Source organism: Amyelois transitella, chromosome Z, assembly GCF_032362555.1.
Source record: "Amyelois transitella isolate CPQ chromosome Z, ilAmyTran1.1, whole genome shotgun sequence".
NCBI classification, from domain to species: domain Eukaryota; kingdom Metazoa; phylum Arthropoda; class Insecta; order Lepidoptera; family Pyralidae; genus Amyelois; species Amyelois transitella.
The window spans coordinates 11,284,809-11,304,461 of NC_083535.1; the positions used below are offsets into that span (position 1 = coordinate 11,284,809).

The following is a 19,653-nucleotide window of genomic DNA, read 5'->3' on the forward strand; positions in this document are numbered from 1 at the left end:
TTTAATAAATTGGGTTGATATTTAAACCGAACAGCTTAATAAATTCGGTATTATAAAATGTCATAGGACATTCATAGAATAAGGTCTCACCTTACTAATTACTTGAAAATTTAAACAGGCATTACAGCCATGATTTTTGGGCACTCTGTTGAAAAAATATCAAAATCCAAATCATATTTTTTTTATTTGGTTCTATCATCAGTTTACGACAACATTAAGAGGCATATTTTTTTGAATTATACTGTATCAACATTAATATTAGTTTCTTCACTGATTTTGAAATCAGTGACTTCACGTACATTTTGTAATTTTTGCTAATATTAATTTATTTGTGCATCGGAACGCCACTTGGGGCTAGAGACAGACAGGTGTATTATGAGGACGGAAGTGTCATGAAAGGAATATGTTATAATGTGCGTATTATAATAATATGTACTTATTACATAAAACTTTGGAAAAGTGCTCATTACCTAAATTATAATCTAATTAAAAATTTATATTTGGTTTGTGCTCATTTTGGATAATATAAATAGTACAGTATTCGCTTAAATTTTATACTTAAACAAGATTACTTGGGTAAATTATAATTTAAAAAATCATTTGAATGGCAATATTGATTATAAACCTTCAAAATCCTCATAATATGTTAAATGCAGTAGAAGTGCGAAGGTTTGAATGCAATGAAAAACTGCTCAGAATATGGATAAAAGTGTATATGAAAGAACTCTTGCTTTACTCGGTAATAATATATAATAATTTTATATATCTAAAAAAAGTCTACAATAATGTAAAAGAACATAAAAATATTTTATAAAAAAACCATTTTTGTATATAAATAACATTATGCAGCCTTAATAAAGGGTACTTTTTAATACTGCTTTAAATATTAAATAAATATACGAATACTTAGCAAAATAAACTTGAGCAAAGACAATTAATACAAATAGGTATTTCGCTTACTGCAGTCGACTTTATTGTTTTTTTTTTTTAGATTTTATACTTACAATTAACATTTTCTTTGATTAAAAATATATATGTAACAGTTCTGGTTACAAAAACGAGGCGCATAGCGAAAATTTACTTACAAAAAAACGGAAATACCTACAAACATACAACGTGGACATAAATAAGTACACCTTTGGAGGTACACATATACAGGGTGACTTTTAATTCAACTGCATAAATTTAATTGTTAAGTGTACTCATCTAAAGTTTATTTAAAAACGTCGGTTCATATTTCAGAAAGTACAAAAAAAATAAAAGCATCAAAATCCACGATCCTAAATACGTCATATCACCCCGGCCGGCGGAAAAGCGACGCGTCAGATTCAGACGTCAACGACACAATTATTACAGCTGAGCGACCTCGACAACTCTGTACTTTACTTGATCTTGGTACTAGAAAAATAATTTATTTTTCAGACATTTATTTACATGTTTAGTTTTAATTTCTTTTTGTAGTTTTGGTCTTTAATAAAGCGTGTGACGTAGTTTTTGAGGGTTTTTAAATGTGAAAATGATGACGTTTAATTCAAATAAAAATAGGCTCATACAGCTCAGAAGCATGGGTATAGTCTATGTTTAAAAGGATGCAGTTGTTTTAAATGTCACCCTGTATTTAATACTATGTATAATTTTATTCGGGTAATACAACATTAAACAATTTATATGTTAAACTCTTATGTGTCTTATACCTTTATATATATTTATGTAAAGCTAAACATAAGTAATACGTCACATAATATTATGTACATACAATAAGTACAAAAATCTTGCGAAAAATTGTTATTGTATAAGTGTACATAGGTAAGCAACCTAAATGCACAAGTTAACATAACGATTAAGTATGAGTCAATGACGAATATTTATATATTTAATAAGTATTATAATACTAAAATAATCTAGTTCAATAATGGGATGAAAAAAAAATTTAAACATTTCTCCGATTAATTTAAAGTGATAGCAGTTTTTTTTATTATTGCAGAGATCCGTTATAATTAAATTTAGCCGACTTGTGTGGAAGCTTTTTTATTTTACCTAAATTTTTATAGAAAAAAATTCACATGTTTCTTGTCTATACTTTTGTACAGACACAATATATAGTATACAATATCACGATAGTTAACACAATTATCATAAAATTTAATTCATACGTAATTATAAATAGGTAAGTACAAAAATAGACAGCTTAAATTTAATGACTAATTCCTTTATTTCATTTCACTCATCCCCATAGCTTACTACTCGCCTTTAGAATACTGAGGATGACTCTCTCCCCCACCGCTTCCACGCGGCGTACAACGCTGAAAATGCACAATAAACCATCGAAGGTACACCTCTTAAACGGCTACAAACCGACCCTGATTCGAAAGGCAATCCAAGCTGTACACGCCCTCCACCCTCATCGCCTTTTCGCCGTAGCAATTTTCTGCCCTTTTTGGAGGGGAGCAATAATACGTGCGCACACTGCAGCCAACTATGTATACCGTAAGGAATTGCAGAACAAAAAGGCAGGCACTGTTTTGCTGACCGCTCAGAGCAGGCGCACACCCTAGAGCCAGCTGCTTAGGCACCGCCTACGGCCCCCAGGTAAGCCCAAACCGACTCGCGACTTGAAAACAATCGACGCTGATTCCCAACGTCGTGCCAAACATCAGATGATCACCAGCTTGCTGGAAAAACATCCAAATTTATGCAAAGTTAAGAAGAAAACTATAATAATCATGAACTGGCTTTTGGCCAATCCAATTTCTTTCAATAATATCCAACTACACGTCGTTTGGTTTGACGTTTATCTTCCGTCCTTCACCTAATGATAATATTTTAATTAAAGCTCACAAGTTTTATAATCTTAGATCAAACTGCACCTCCATAGTTATTTCTCAGGCCACTGACATTAAACAACCACTTAATATAAATTTAACAATGAAACAAAATTATTGTTCTAGATACATATTTAAACGACTTGTCTCTTGAACCGCTTATTTTTCTCAGACCAATTAGATAAATGTCAATTCAGACTCCACGATTTAGACTAGTTCTTCTTCAATTTAAACACTTTTTTTTTAAAACACTGGTAAAAAGTACATAGTACATTGTTTTGAACACACACACACACACTTTATAGCACAATGGGTTCCGTACCTCAGTTCCGAACTATGCGCATCCGTTATTTTTACTTCAAGTTGGATTTTATTTGAACACGTATACTAATTTTTATTATTTTTTTTATTGGGGTTTATACGCTAATACGATGATTACAATATACATTATACGCAACTATCAATAAAGCACTACAACAAAAAATTGTAGGAGCTAGTTTGGGGCGTGGTATTTTTAAGATACACTACCAACATCTAGTTAACGGGTAGAACTGTAGTAATACTTACATTTCTAAACTATTACATGAAGGTAAGTAGGTTTTCTTAATTAGAAGAATTCTTTCATGATTTAAAGATAATGAGACCGTAATCTCATTTTCTTCTGAAGTCAAGTCTTGAAAATAAATCACTATGAAAGAATTCCTCAATTAAGACACTGAATGTGTACTTTAATAATGTGTGCTTCAATAAGCGCATACTTATATACAATAAAATCATCAAAACAGTATATTCACATAGACATTGAATACTTATGAATCTAAGAACCAGCCTCCGCGTCATTGCGTATACATACTTTCCTCACGAACACATTGTTCATATTTAAAGCAATTTACCTTCCCCATCTGTATGATCATAACTCTTGAGTTTCGCGCGACGATGAAGCCCGCTGCGGGCTGTTAGAGTTCACCGCCTGATGCATGATATGGACCCTCACGTCACCTGTCGCTGATTTATATTCCAAAGCTCTCCTGTGACGACTACTAAACGAGCCTGTCAGAGTGCTCTTGCAACAACAGTAGTAAAACAAATGTGCGAACGCACGCCTGAAGTTCCTGTTCATAGCGCTGTACAAAAAGCTAGTGAAAACCGAACGACAAACACCGATCCACACGCAATGGTAGAACTTAGTGTCGCTAGCGTTAGGATATTTAAGCGCGATGACGAGGTAGGGGGTCCACGCCGCTGCGTATAATAAAAACACTGTTATGTTTAAATTTGTCGTGGAAAAATCCCGTTCGTATTGTTGGGAACGCTTGTAGTAGGCCTGCTTCTTGGCTCGCCTTCGCACTTTGAAGCAAGAGCAGAAGAGACCGAAAAAAGTGATGACGAAGGGGACCGCGTGGAAAATGATAAATGTAGACATTCTGAAGGTGTAGTCCCCGTGGTGTCGCCTTTGGCAGTAGTCGTAATCCAAGTCCATGTAGACGCCGACGCCGGCGGTGATAAAACACACGGCGAAAACGAGTACGGAGACTATGCCGACTCGGAGGGAGACGCACAAGTGGTCATATTGGAAGGCCGTGTGGCCCAATCTGTAGTAAGTCTCAATCGCTACCAACTGTTGACAAAAAAAATATTTCATCATAGCTTCATAAGTGAAAAATGATTACTGTATTCATTATTTTGCTTTGCATGCGTTCTGTAATTTTTAACAACCACCAAGGATTGGTAAGTCAAACATTACGCGAAGAAACGTTGACAGCAGAGCAGTCAAAGACCAAAGTTGATAATCAATAATTAAATAAAATAAATTCTACTTTAATAGATCCACACTATGCCACAATAAGAAAAATGTTAGAAACAATACTCAAACTACGTCACAATAATCAAACTTACCGTAAAGAATAGGCTGTAGCTGTATGTTGAGGCTTCAGTCAAGAAGTGTAGGGCGCGGCATACCGGGATAGTATCCCACTGTCCCGCTGACAATAGAACTACAGCTGATACAGGCATCACGGCGGTCGTCACGATCAGGTCCGCTAGACCAATACATGCCAGGAACACGTTACCTGAGGAAATATTACTTGGTTATTGTATGAAGTATAAAGGCAAAAAAATTAAAAAGCCGACCCAATTGAAATGGGATAATGCTAAAGGTATGCTAGGCAAGAGATGTTCTGGTGTGAAGAATTTTAGAAACGTTAGAATTTAGTAGGACGTAGTTCTTGATCAAGTACGTTGTACTGAAAGGTTACCTAAACCGAAGAGTGCTCATAAAAAAATTAAGAATGCAGAACAAAAAATGTATGAAGGACATGTGGTAAGGCGAAATACGTAGTCTTATGTGAATAATCTCACTCTATGATTCTACCATGATTTCTATGGAGAACCTCGAAGAGAACATACCTAAGGGAATCGGAATATAGTTCTGTATAATTCAGATTTCTATGAAATGCCTGTCAAAGTTGGTAAATAGTTTCCAAATTCTTAAAAGTCAGAAAATGTCCTTCCGCCACCTGTCTTTGTTAAGATCACTCAGCCCTCTAAAAATAAAGGGACTGTGGAACTTCAAAACGAGAATGTGTCTCAATTAATTGATAAGTTTGTTTAGACGTGCCGCGAGTAATGTATCAAAGTTGAAGAGACTCCTGATTGATGGAAGGAATTCCTATAGACGATTATATCGGGAAGGTGCGGGAATGTGAGGTGATAGATCCACGTTAAAACAATATTGGCTTTTGATGTAGGACAAAGAGTTATTGAACATTTTAAAAATAGAATAGCTTTTCTGTAGGAAAACATAATCATGACAACGAAGTATTAGAAGTTGGTAATGCAAAATGGAAAATGTATTGCCCATAAAAAAACAACTAATGGTTGTCCGTATGATACCAAAGCACAAAGCAAATTGGCAAACGTGTCTCTCGCCCAAAACCCAAAAAAAAATCTCGTCCATGATCAATATGATCGATACAGATGATCTTATAGACGAACCGAACATGCCTGATACATGTTTCCCACGGACGATGTTTAACTGACTTATTTTGATAATTTTTCCGATGCGGCGGCTCCTTTTATATGTAATTTTAATTTTTTCAGCGTCACACAGTTTTCATTTGCTTTTCAGGAAGTGCATTTTCTGACACGCAGACGTTCTGAATCTGGGGTGGGCAACCAGGCTATTCCGGGATGGGCACGGAAGTATGTAGTTACAGGTATAAATACAGAGTTATGATTTTCTAAATTCAAGTCTTGACGACTTGCCCCGTCATTTGATACCCATTAAACTCGTAAGTCAAAAAACCATCAACAATGTAATTGTCCAATTTCAGATAAAACCATTAACCAAAACAAAAATAGAAGTTTTTTATTAAAAACAGGGAAAGTCGTTAAAAAAACTATTTCATAAAAATTAAAACCCCCAATAATGAGGTCATTTATATATCTAATTTTATTGTGTTTCATTTAAAAGTACAACCACTCAATAAAAATGTTATTTTAGAAACCTTTAATCTCTAACATAGCTTTTAGGCAGAGTCTACATCATTTCACTTACCACGATCCCTACATACTTCTTTTGCTAAAACCACCATTCATATCTTTTAAAGAAATAATACTTAAAGTGAAACTGCTGACGAACCAAGGAAATACTTTTATACTTATAATTTATATATATATAAAAGAATAGGACCACTCCATCTCATCGGCGATGGGCTAGCAACCTGTCACTATTTGAATCTCAATTATATCATTAAGCCAAATAGCTGAACGTGGCCATTCAGTCTTTTCAAGACTATTGGCTCTGTCTACCCCGCAAGGGATATAGACGTGGCCATATGTATGTATGTATATATAATTTATAATTGTATACTAACCAGAGGATTAATTTAACTTTCAGACGCCAACGTAATAGTTGCAACTTATTAAATTGCATAAAGTGCATTGCTACTGCTAAATTCCCAAAGCGGATTCGTGCCAGACAAGCGACCGTTCATAAAACTTTGCTGTCTTGTAACATACATTCATATAATGACGTCTTTATCCCTTGCGGGGTAGACAGAGCTAAGATTCTTGAAAAGACTGAAGATATGAAGTATCCTATAATAATGAATAAAAATTTTGAATTTGAAATAACAAATATATCTCTATCCCCTATGGGGTAGGCAGAGCCTGACACTTGAAAGTATTCGAAGTCTCTTTCAGCTTAATAATTAAAAATCTAAATTCAGATGGTCACATGAAACTAGTATTTCGCCTAAAAGAAGAATCTCAATTTAAAAAGCCTTACCCATAATTACTAAACTTCTAAAATAGTTATGGGTACATTTCCGAGGTGGGATTTGTACCTGTGCTTTTTATGCGCATCAGGCTTTTAACCTTACTGATTCCCTGACGCTTTCGTGATAAAACCATTCTTAATACATACGGTCATTCATTGATCGTGACTCCTGATTTTGTCAAACAAGTGTTTTCATCGATGCGATCCGTCACCTGATGCAGCGCGGCGCTGATTGGTGTTTTTTCCAACTTCTCAGAGATCTGATCAGACTACCGCCTCTAGGCCTTTCCCCTCTACTTAACCTGTCACCGATGATGGCGAACCCTTGCGGGGTAGACAGAGCCAACAGCCTTGAAAGGACTGAATGCCCACGTTCAGCTATTTGGCTTAATGATAGAATTGAGACCCAAATAGTGACCGGTTGCTAGCCCATCGCCTAAAAAAGAATCCCAAGTTTATAAGCCTATCCCTTAGTCGCCTTTTACGACATCCATGGGAAAGAGATGTAGTGGTCCTATTCTTTTTTGTATTGGCGCCGGGAACCACACGGTATACTAACTTACCACACGTACTTACCAACTTTTTTCAATGTGTGCTCAACGAAGAATGCCGCGACAAAGAACCCGTTGATGGTGGTGCCAAGGCATGAGCAGAACACCATCATCAATAATCGACTTAGGGTTGGCCACTCATGACTTAGCGTCACTGGAGAATAGAAGCGGGTGCTGTTACTCAGTACTTGGTTCAAGCCGTGCATTGTGAAACTGCAGACAAAAAGTATAAGTTGTTAAACCATACGACAATTATTAAGCGATATAATAATATCCTATAATAATGAATAAAAATTTTGAATTTGAATTTTGAATTTGAATATAATTGAGTATATTCATGTAAACATAATTCTTTTGGGATGGTTGATGGATCGCTTGCAATTTATTTTAATATCGGTTGGGTTAGGTACATGTGCAGTCGCTTCGTTTTAAAACCAAACTTACCCGTTCTGTATGTATTAATGGCGGACAATGGGCTGTTCGTAATGGACAAAATTACATAGATAACCCTTCTTTCAGTCCGTTGAAAACTTTGAGTAAAAAATGTTTAGTTACCTGTTTTTTTTTTTGCACAAATTTGACTGTATTTTTTTTTATTGAACTATAATAATAAATTAAATTGAATCTCTTTTATCATTTATTTACAAAACGTAACTGCGTGATAGGAACAACACGCCTATCACGCATTTTACTGGCCTACTAAACTGTACGGCGAAAAAATCGAATTTACCGTACTGTCGACAATGTAATATGTGAAAGATTCAGTATTGCCTTAGCTCAATAGATATAGTGTCGTGAATCCTATGTCTCGCCAGTTTTGTAAGCGCAAAATTCGTGTTTCTAATTAATAGTCCTGTTTTATGGGAGACATAGACTTTTAACAACTGGCAAGGTGATTATCTCGGTTATGTCTGTGTAAATCTATCCTTCTATTATAAAATTGTTGACGCAATTTGAAGGTCGACTGCTATGGTAGAGGTCTAGGTTTCTATCCCGGGTTTTAAAATATTGAAATCAGTTACAAAGTGGCATCTAAAAAGACATTTAACGTTTATATCTAAATATTTAGTTACTATAATATTTAACGTTAAGGCGTGTTGTAACTATATCATTCAATCAATGGCGTTAAAAATAAAGACGATTTGATAATAAAGGTTTTTTAAATTACGACTTTTTAGACCCAGACATTTTGCTACTAAGGCTTTGGCAATCTTGACTATTAAGTTCATAACTACATACATATATACATCGCGTCTGTACCCCTTGTGGGGTAGACAAAGCCAACGTGATGGAATTGAAATTCAAATAGTGGCAGGTTGCGCGGGGCTTCGTTCTTTTGGGAAATTCCACTTTGGGAAATTCCAGAAAAAGAAAGTAGCCTATGTAAATTCCGCAGATCGATTTTACTTAAATCTGTGGCAAATTTCGTGAAAATCAGTCAGTAGTTTTGAGTTTATTCGTTACAATATGTAACATACAAATCTTTTCACTTTATTAATAGTGTAGAGTAGTTTTCGCTCGCAGTCCCTCCCGACTTAAAGTACTCGTAAAACTCCTCTTCAGTTCCCGTGGGAGTTAACAGTAAAGAGTATCCTATGTTTGACCTTGGAGCGATGTATGACGTGCATCCTTCGATGAAGTGTAAAGAATTTTTTTATAAGTAGGTACTTTATCAAAATGTGCATCGAAAAATTTGCTTTATACTTTTACAAATTAAATATAGGTAGGTACCTACTTATTAAGTACTTAAATCATTCTTGTGAGAGAACTTGTGGCTATTTAGCCAAAGTACAGAAACATATTTTTGTGTAGGCAAATCAAAAAGGTAGTTACATAGGTTTTCAAAGACTCAATATACGATAGGTTGTAGTTATATATAGGTATGATTTAATAAAAATAATATACATATTGTAATAAGGGTGCCCTTTTGAAAAATATTGTTAAATCCCTCTTTACTTACTTAAGAACAAACGTTTGGTTAGGTCAGTTACAGTTATGTAGGTAGGGAAATATTTTTAATAAGACCTCCACATTGAAAAAACAAAAAGAAAACCATGATCACGACGAGCATGGTCAGCAACTCCTTTTACCAATTTAGAGCTTTCAGTTCCACATTTTTTATTACTTTCAAAGTAATTTCTTTGTCTTGATCAGTGAGGAACATAGACACAAAACATAAGGTTCCCAGTAAAACATGGAAAATCGTCTGTTAACGACGCTGAGGAAAAAAATCATAATTTGATGATATTTATTCAAAAACCCAAGTAAAAAAATAAATTTCTTACCTGTATGTAGACACCGATGTCGATGATTTTTTATTGAAAAATATATTTTTTAAGCTAGATTCCTAACTATTTATTGCAATTACGATTTACATGTACAGAAAACGCATTACAAACATTAAAAAGTCCAATAAGACACCACAATACATATAATGAATAAAATACGTCGAAAAGAGTGGCAGAGGCAGGACGTGTTAGCCGCTTACTGCAAGCCCTAGTGTAGTCCTACCGCCTTTTTAGTGAAAAAAATATTTATATAGTAGTAAGCGGCATCCCATACAACAACGATAGGACAGAGATCAAGTCACTAAACACACGTAGGTACCTATTCATTATATACAACACTTTTGCATACCACTTCCGCTTTAAAATTTGCTTTTTTTCTGTTCAACATTAATGACAAATTATTTAATTTTCTTGATAAAACTTTAGCCTTAGTATTCTAACGGCTAATCAAGTGACTTTACGTTACATTTACATTAATATACCTACTTAGCGGAAACGAGCATTACTCTTTAGCATTGATTAGTTCCTTATAGAATTAATAAATCTAATAAAATTCAAATAATAAAAAAAATCCCAAACTACATTTTACAATGTAACATAATTTACTGAAACACTTTTTGTACAGAAAATAATCTCTTTACCGTAATGCTCTGTGATATTGGTTGCTAGGTGTGGTAGCTATCAGGGGTGGGGGAGGCTGCGCTGTGGGGTATGAAAGTATCTGTTGCGCAGACACTCTCACGAATTTCGCGCCAGTTCGGCGTCTATTTGGCGCCGTTATGATGGAGGTGACATGACAGCATAGGTGAAATACATAGAGTATAGAACTCCTCCGCAGCCAGACTATGACCTTTGCTCTGTGGGTTTTAATAAATTAAATCCTGAAATGACTGGGCGATACATAAACATTTTTTAAATTTCACCGTTGGTGGGTTACACAGGTGTAGAGCGATTAAGGTTTGAGGATAAACTAAGCGAAAAAATTTAAAAATAAAATAAAAAAAAACGCAACTCACATTTAATTTCCCTTTAAAAAGTAAGAAATAATAAAAGAAAACCATAAGGTACCCTAATTTGTGTTATGTAATATTTTTTAGGTAAAACGTCGCGTTGGGGGACCGATCAAAATCTTATACCTGTATAAAAAAAAACAACTTCAAAGCGGAAACTAAAAACAAACTACAAATAATATCGACTTAATAAGTGATAAATTAAAAGAAACATAAACAATTAAATTAAAAAGTATTTAATAATTTTGAGGACGGTGCCAAGTATTAAATGTTTAATAATCATTTTGAAACAAAGAAATGTAAAAAAAATTCACAGACTAAACAAAACCAAAAATGTGTCTTGTATACCTACCCTATTGGGCGTAGGCGGCAAAGCCTCAACTCTGCCTGTTTAATACAACGTAATGGGCTAAAGGTATAGGTATATAAATTCAATAACATATTAATATAGGTATTAATAATGGCGCCGTGTGGTTCCCGGCACCATTAGAAAAAGAATAGGACCACTCCATCTCTTCCCCATGGACAACGTAAAAGGCGACCACAGATTTAAAAACACTACTTGAAGAAGGCGACTAAGGGATATGGTTATAGACTTGGGATTCTTTTTAGGAGAAGGGTTTGCGACTTATCGCTATTTGTATTTCAATTGCTGACCGTGGCCTTTCAGTCTTTTAAAGACTGTTGGCTTTATCTACCCCGCAAAGGATATGATTATATGTACCTATGTATAAAAATAATGTAAATACGTATATCTTAGCGTGTCTCGATATTTAAGTGAAATGTGAGTAAAGTCTGTTTCTGTCGTCGAGGGCTAATTAAGTGGCTTCATTTTATCTTCTTTTAGGTATTTACTTTTAAGATATATGTAAGTATCTGTATTGTGTTGTTGTTGGTCTTCCTTTTTATTTAAATAAATAAAATGACGCATAATGGATGTCGTTAAAGGCGAATAATGTATAGGTAGGCTAATAAACTTGTGATTCTTCTTTTAAGCGATGGACTAGCAACCTGTAACTATTTGATTCTGAATTCTATCATGAGCTCATACAGCTGAACATTGCGTTTAGTATTTGAGATATTGTTGGCTCCGTGTGCTCCGAACGGGATGAAGATGTAATTTCATTAAATTATATATTTTTTTTACAAACATCGTCCCAAAACCGCTTTAAAAAATTCAGAAACGTCTTGGACATGGATATCGTAATTATGCATAAAATCAGGCCATTTTCCCTCAGGGGTAGACAGACACCACGATCGCGGGGGAGGTCTGTAATGATCGTATCAAGTGGAAATCCAAAGCCTCCTCCATTGGGAGACAGGCGTGATGGTGTGTAGGTATGTCTAGGCTTTCTTTCCTTTTTAAGTTATAAGCCTGTGAATCATGGATACATAGACGTACTTATGGTAAGTAGGTATATTTTTTTGTAAACTTTTTTGTGATTATGGTGAGACAATAAAGATTTATTTATTTATTATTATTATTATTTATATAGAGAATACGAGGGTCAAACTGAAAGTTTTTAGAAAATCAAAAACTGAGCATTCTACTATAATATTAGTTTTATTATATCTTTTCAAAATAGTGTCCCTTTACGTCAATACATCGCTGCATCCGATGGAACCGTTGGGAGAAGCACCTTGCCCACTCTTAGGTGTCTCTTCGACGGCCCTTTCAAACGCAGCGACTGCTTCCTCAGCGTTCACAAAACGTTTACCGCGAAGTTTTTCTTTTATTTTGGGGAATAAATAGAAATCACAAGGTGCAAGGTCGGGGCTGTATGGCGGGTGACCCAGTAATTCCACATTTGATGTCTCTAAAAAGTCGATGGTTCTGCTCTAAAACAATTGTTGCGTAGGTAATGGCCTGTCCTTCCGAAGAACGAAGCCACCATATTTTTTCCCACACTTCGACCTCTCTTCACTTTTGTGGGCAACTCCTCGAACGGAAACACCCACTGGGCCGACTGCCTTATAGTTTCTGGATCATAACAATAAATCCAACTTTCGTCATACTTAAGTATGTCGAATACGGCATTTGAGTCACCTCCGTTAAATTTTTCAATCATATCACGGCACCAATTAACACGACGGAGTTTTTGGGCTTTAGTCTAATTAAGGGGTATCCACCGGGCACGAAGCTTCCTGACCTCTAAATGTTCATGGAGGATTTTATGGATTTGGCTCATACCAATGCCTAGACTTTTCCGAATCTGCTGATAGGTAACTCTTTTGTCAGCCTCTATCATACGCCGCACAACACTGATGTTTTCTTCAGTCGTCGCCGTAGAAGGCCGACCCTCACGCAGATCATCGGTAAGATTAGACCGACCACGCTTAAATTCTTTGAACCAGTTGTAAACAATGGCACGTGATGGGGCTTCATTATGAAAGGCCAATCGAAGTGTATTGTAATTTTCTTGTTGAGTTAACTTACACCGAAAGTCATAAAAAATCATTGCACGAAAATTTTCTCGCGGTAAATTCATATTTTTGCCACGAATTATTTTCACTTTGCCGCCAAATTGCAAAAATAATGACAATTGAATGAATGAAATTTTTACTCATTATTATTGCTAAAGAGTTCCATTTTTTAAATCCGAATTCATTTTTTTATTATATAAATTACAAATGGCCAATTCTAAAAACTTTCAGTGTCGCCCTCTATATAGGTATCCGCCTATCCGCCCTCTATAGGTACTCATTGGGAATGGCCTTCAGCCTACTACCATGACTAAACCGTTCTAGTTTTCGGTAACATTGTATTAATATGTTATGTAAATGATATTTTATTCCATATTTAACACAGACATAATTAGGATATTTATGCATGAATTACTTCTTCCCGTTGCCTAGAACGCAATTTAAACTTGTGGCCAGGAATCAGAACGCACCTACAAAAGCAAGTCAAGTCTGTGACTCTGCTTCAGACATGTGACAACGACTGATGACGTGAGTGACAATGACTGACGTGGTAATATTAAGGGTTTCCGACTGAAGAAAATTACCCCTAACTATCAGGGTTATTTCATTTTCATGTGTACAAAAAGTACTACACGCAAATAATTTCTGATCTGATCTAATAAATTACTTGATGCCTTAAACTTGCCTACACACATATCTACTTGATCCAGTAGTGTCGGGTATGGGTACAAAATTCACGGAAATATTCTATTTTTACCAGGTGTAAAAATTCGACAAAAGTGAAGGGCTTTGTTCACCTTGAAAATATGTTCGTTGGAGTGAAAAAAGCGACATCATACTAATATACTGGAATTATATCACCCTCAACAATGCTTTAAATAACTTTTATTCCGATTTTTATAACAGATTATAATAACACCATCGACGAATGGGCCGTCTACGAATTTCGTACAAAAAAAAAGATCGGTTGTGACAACGTTTTAATAAAAAAACTGATGGAATGGTAGCATATTTCAAAAGAAAATTTTTATTTCATTTGTTTAATAGATTTGTATGTATATGGAGAAGGAGGTATACGCTGCCGTACGCGAAGGCCGATTGTGCCTCTTTGTCGCTCATTCCGAGCTCTCGCTTGCACACCAAGCCCTACATGGAACGCCTCATAGCGAGGTAACGCCGCATGAGTCATGTTTTTTTCGTGCGTGCAGCCGGCTCAATCGAATTATAAGACGTTGTTATATCAAAAACTCACATAATTGTACACTCAAAGACAGATCATCGAAATATTTTGAAGACTTAAGAAGAACTTATATGCACGTTGCCATAACATTTCATTTCTATGTTTTTCCTATCTATTAACATAGGTACATATACAACCTACCTAATACCTATTTCTTGGATTCTCATTCACAGAGTTGGTAGCACAAGCCCACAACAAGACAGACATCATCGTTGGTTTGGTTTTAATTTAGTTTTGTTTGTGACATGACAGTCATATAAATAAAATTTAATTTAATGTAGATATCATAAAATCTGTGACAAAAATGTTTATAAAAAAATCCTGTATCAGTACATAATTAATGGCACAGCCATGTTATTTACTCATTTTACATAGGGAGATTCCGCACATTTAGTAAAAATCGGTAAGCTGAACCTTTACGACCTTAGGTTAGGAATAGATTTTTCACGGCCAAGCTAGGTTTATGTATAGATCACCATAATACTGGGTACCTTATTTGAACTCTTGAAGCCTTATACCAGCTTGTTACCACATACCTTATCCTTTCAATATATAGGGCAAATCATAATATAATTAAATACCTACAATAATTAAAGTGTTGGTACAAGCCTGTTGGCTCTGTAACGGACTGTAAGGGAATGAACAAGCTAGTCATTCGATCAATTATTTTTAAATATTACTGTATGCCTGTGACACATATAACCCATATACCTATGTAATACAATTTATGTATGTACGTCAACAACAGTGTAAAAAAAAATGGTGTACTGTAAACCCAATGTTGTATCCATTGGTTACAATTTTATTGTACATAAGCATTTAATTGTATTTCAGTTAACCTAAAAGATGGGGGCTGATAGTGAGCTATTGCAAAGTGTGGCAAATGTTCTAAGCACCCTAACAATACTGTCATGTTTGTTCCTAAAAGTTCCACAGATTATGTACATTTGGGAAAAGAAATCGGCTGAAGGCATATTTATTCAAGCCATGATTATGGAAGTTACTGGGTTAGTATTAATTCAGATTATTAACATATAGTTTATTGCTTTATTTTCAAATAATTTTTCAAAATGCACTTAATGATTTCGTGTCAGAAGCGGCTTATATTTAAAATGGAGCAAATCAAGTGTATTTATGAATGTAATAATTTCACTTATGTTTTAGTTATTACAAATCTAAATTAGTAAACACCAGAACTAAATTTAGTTTATAATCTAATTTTAGAAATTTTTATCTAATGCTGAATTGACTTGTTCAGATATTATTATGGGTGATTAAGAAGAGTCATCTTCCTTATCAGACAAACAGGTGATGATAGCCTTAAATGTCCTCACCTAAACCAAAACATAATTTATTTCTTTGACCTATAAAGTTATTCCAAGTATATCTTAGAATTGTCTAAAACATTCTCTGCTCTAATCGGAGACATTAATTTACAGATTCTCAATAATGACCCTGTATAACTATACCAATCAATACAGCCTGATGACATATCTGGAATATCCGATAATTCTGCTACAAGTGTATGTGATGTTCTACTTGGTTCTCAAGTACAAAAACAAATTGAATATGCCCATAGTGCCAATAGCATCCATTGCTTATTTCATTGCGGTAATTGGATTTGCATTTGACATACTTCCGAAGAGCATTCTCTCGTATTTAGTGGTAAGTTTTATTTATTTTTGCTATGTTAAATATGAAATGCACCACAGTTTTGGTTATGCATGTGAAATAAGATGACCTGTTTGACGCAGTGGCCGGCAAACCAGCCTCTGAACAGGTTCTGGGTTTAACTATTTCTGATTTGATTCGTTTATTTATAACTATTTTAAACTTTTTACCCAAAAAAATTACAATCGGCAGACATAATGCCGCTTGTAATTTACCAGCTTACCAAACAGAAAAAATTTTAGAAAGTGGTGGTGATGTTTATTCTGAAATATACATACATAAAATCACGCCTCTTTCCCGGAGGGGTAGGCAGAGACTACTTCATTACTTTATTCTGAAATATAGTATTGTTTTGTTAATTTTCCAAAACACTTATCTCTAGATTACATTGGGGTAAGCTCTATCTGTGTAATTTTTCCTGTCTATACTTAATTTATACTACATATTTATATGAATAAATAAAAACATGTATTTCTTTTTCCAGCCATGCTGCGCCCCATTGAGTGGGTTCGCTAAAGTTACATACATATATGGCATCATAAAGGCTGCCAATGCAGACGCCATTTCGCTCACCACTTGGGTGATTTCCGTGGTTACTAATCTTGGTAAGTGATTTTTTGCACATACATATAACTAATGATCAAACAACCTTACCCATAGTGGAACATAGATCCATCCAGTTTCCTAAATGTTTTAGTAATACTATTTGTTTTAGTAATACGTGATTTAGGACAAGGTGCCAATCCATAAAATATTATATATTTTTTGTTTAAATTTTGTATAAGTCAATTAATCACGACAATCTATTCTCTCGTGTTTCTATTCTAAGATGGATAGTGGTAAAGTTGACGTTGATGAAGAAAATGCTGCAGTGCAGATTGTTACCACTTCTTCTGCTTCAGTGCCGCTATGGCAGCGGCTGTGAACTTAGTTTTAGTCATTTATTTGACGTCTACCAATGTTGTGAAACCAAAAGATATAAAAATTATTGAGCGATATTGAAATGTCCCATAATAATGATACCCAATTTAATCTTATTCCAGCTCGTGTCTTTACGGTCTTCGTGGACTCCGCTGATACCAAACTGATGATGAACTTCGCCATATCGACTGTCCTCAGTTCCGGAGTATTACTCACGGCGTTATATTACCAGCGAATGACCGCGATGGCACCGAAAACCAGGAGAAAGTCGACAAGAAAACATAGTCATGACCACGACGATTAAATTGTACAATACTACCACGTTTATAAGTCGCCTTGGCAATATTTGACGGCGCAGAATAACACAACCTACCGCCGAATGAAAACTCAAGAAAATAACCTTATGACAAGCCAATTAAACTTAAAATCCAAAAACATAATGTCTCCTGCTATCTCGCTCATAATATTAGAACAGCAGGACATTTGAGTTAGTGGATTCTTAATTTCTTAAAAATAGATATCGTGACATACAGTTTTTCTTTGCGCAGGTACACGGGAGTTACTTATAAAATGGGTAATACCGTAATTGACTGTGGTTTTATTCATGAACGCTGATAATACATGTTCTATTTGTTCGATTAGTCTCAAAAGTAGACAAAGGGAAGATAAAGTCTCATTCTCTATCAACGTTCGTGAATAACCCAGCTATCAACGTTCGTGAATAACCCAGAGGTTTATTGTTCCTTTATAAAATTAAGTACACACAGTGACACTCAGGTAGTGGAGTACTAAATTGAGAGTCAATGAGAGACCACCTAGTTTTAAAATTATACCATTTAACTATTATATCTAATGCTCACAATTAACCCTTTTTGCAGGCAAGTGAAAATACCTATAAAACCTTATTTTGCTCAAATGTGTCAGGTGTTAGATTAGTAATATTTTTTTAATTTAAAGTTAAGAACAGAATCTCCACTTTAAGAAATACTATTGGTCGTTTCCCAATTTGTTGCCATTATTCATGTTTAATAACAGCTTCCAAATAAGTAATACGAGTGTCTCAACAAGGTTGCCTTAGACAGTCATACAAACCGATAAGGTTCCTCGAAATATTTAAATGGCGCCAAATTTGACTTAAAATGTCATTGTTATTTATAAATTTCTGTAGATCTAGTCTTTAAACTATTATGCTTGTGTAGTAAAATTTTTAAACAATTATTAAAATCTCAATCTAATTTCCACTATTTAATCCTATGTAGGTACTTAAGTGGCAAAATCCTGTGCCCAAGAATAATGTACCAACTTCAATCTCAGTAGACTTATTTGTAGCGGGAACTATTGTAACGTTTTAGAACTCTTTAATTAAATTTTAATTTTATAGTTTATTCCGGAAGTACAAAGGTATTAAAAAGAAGATATGTACTCTAACAGTATAGAAAACAAGAACCAACCATTATAAGTACAAATATTGTATTGTGGAGGATATAAGGAGGACGCTCCGCTTAACTCCATTGACAAGAGTTAGCTCTTAGATTATATTGTGGCTTCAATAATGAATGCTAAAATAATTTTACATTGTGAAACTTTTTACCATATGCAATTTGCAAAAAGTCAAAAAGTTATTGTTCAACCTTTCGCAAATGAGTTAACATTGTACTTATAAAAACTCGGTGGAGAAAAATTGAGGCAGTTAAACATTTTTAACTCCTGCGGTTCCTTATAAATATTAGAACTTTACCTTTTTTTAGTACGTAAATATTATAACTATTTTACTTAGCGAATCTCGCCTTATAAATGCATAATATATTGTTTAAAAAAGTTTTAAACTTTTAAAAATATTTTTCTCTAGTCTTTTTGTGAAAAGAAAATTTGTCATTTTAATTTATTGAAAGATGTACCTAGTATCTGCCTATTCCTCGGGAAAAGAGAATAAATTATAAGTGTGTTTTAAAAATCATAGAATGATAACATGATTATTCAACATAATTTGCACATGAGAATTGTAGCTAACACTAGCAATTATCCAGTATCCAGGATACCTGATTGTATCATACATACATATAATCACGTCTATCCCTTGCGGGGTAGACAGCCAACTGTTATTATTATACCTGATATCATGGTTAATGTAATAAGTGCTAATACCCTTGTCGATATAACTAGGGGATGCTAGCCGTGTGCAAAATAATAATTTACTAATGAAAATCTTAGTACAATTATACTACAATATTATACAATACTTAGTTTTAATTAATATTGTTCAAATATAAAAGACATGTATTTAATTATAGTGCCATTTACAGTTCGTTGAATAATATTAAACTTATTTATTAAATAAATTGACTTATTACTAACTGTCGCCCACAAGTCTGCATACGTTGAACTAGAATTTCCGTTCCCGTAGGAAATACCAAAAACTATGGCTTTTCTATACTAGTGTTTTCCAC

The 19,653-nt window shown here is 34.5% G+C and overlaps 2 protein-coding genes across 2 annotated transcripts; one reads left to right on the top strand and one right to left on the bottom strand.

The window, feature by feature from the left end:
• Window positions 1-3,732: 3,732 nt before the first annotated feature.
• Window positions 3,733-7,858, bottom strand: LOC106133804 (melatonin receptor type 1B-B). The gene is made up of 3 exons (XM_013333637.2): window positions 7,678-7,858; window positions 4,719-4,891; window positions 3,733-4,440 (listed from the first exon to the last, which is right to left on the bottom strand). The coding sequence occupies exons 1-3, from the start codon at window positions 7,856-7,858 to the stop codon at window positions 3,733-3,735; spliced, it is 1,062 nt and encodes a 353-aa protein (XP_013189091.2).
• Window positions 7,859-14,820: 6,962 nt separating this feature from the next.
• LOC106134068 (solute carrier family 66 member 3) lies at window positions 14,821-19,510 on the top strand. The gene is made up of 5 exons (XM_060953825.1): window positions 14,821-15,017; window positions 15,449-15,621; window positions 16,054-16,279; window positions 16,770-16,890; window positions 17,329-19,510. Exons 2-5 carry the CDS (start codon window positions 15,461-15,463, stop codon window positions 17,508-17,510), a joined length of 690 nt encoding a protein of 229 aa, XP_060809808.1. The 5' UTR covers window positions 14,821-15,017; window positions 15,449-15,460; the 3' UTR covers window positions 17,511-19,510.
• The last annotated feature ends 143 nt before the right edge of the window (window positions 19,511-19,653 follow it).

What these genes read in the sequence shown, in the direction of transcription:
- LOC106134068 (XM_060953825.1), top strand. Translation starts at nt 15,461, where the DNA reads ATGGGGGCTGATAGTGAGCTATTGCAAAGTGTGGCAAATGTTCTAAGC. An exon ending in GCATTCTCTCGTATTTAGTG is followed by an intron (nt 16,280 to 16,769) that starts GTAAGTTTTATT and finishes TTCTTTTTCCAG; the next exon opens with CCATGCTGCGCCCCATTGAG. An exon ending in TTCCGTGGTTACTAATCTTG is followed by an intron (nt 16,891 to 17,328) that starts GTAAGTGATTTT and finishes ATCTTATTCCAG; the next exon opens with CTCGTGTCTTTACGGTCTTC.
- LOC106133804 (XM_013333637.2), bottom strand. Translation starts at nt 7,858, where the DNA reads ATGCACGGCTTGAACCAAGTACTGAGTAACAGCACCCGCTTCTATTCT. An exon ending in GCACACATTGAAAAAAGTTG is followed by an intron (nt 4,892 to 7,677) that starts GTAAGTACGTGT and finishes ATATTTCCTCAG; the next exon opens with GTAACGTGTTCCTGGCATGT. An exon ending in GCTACAGCCTATTCTTTACG is followed by an intron (nt 4,441 to 4,718) that starts GTAAGTTTGATT and finishes TTTTGTCAACAG; the next exon opens with TTGGTAGCGATTGAGACTTA.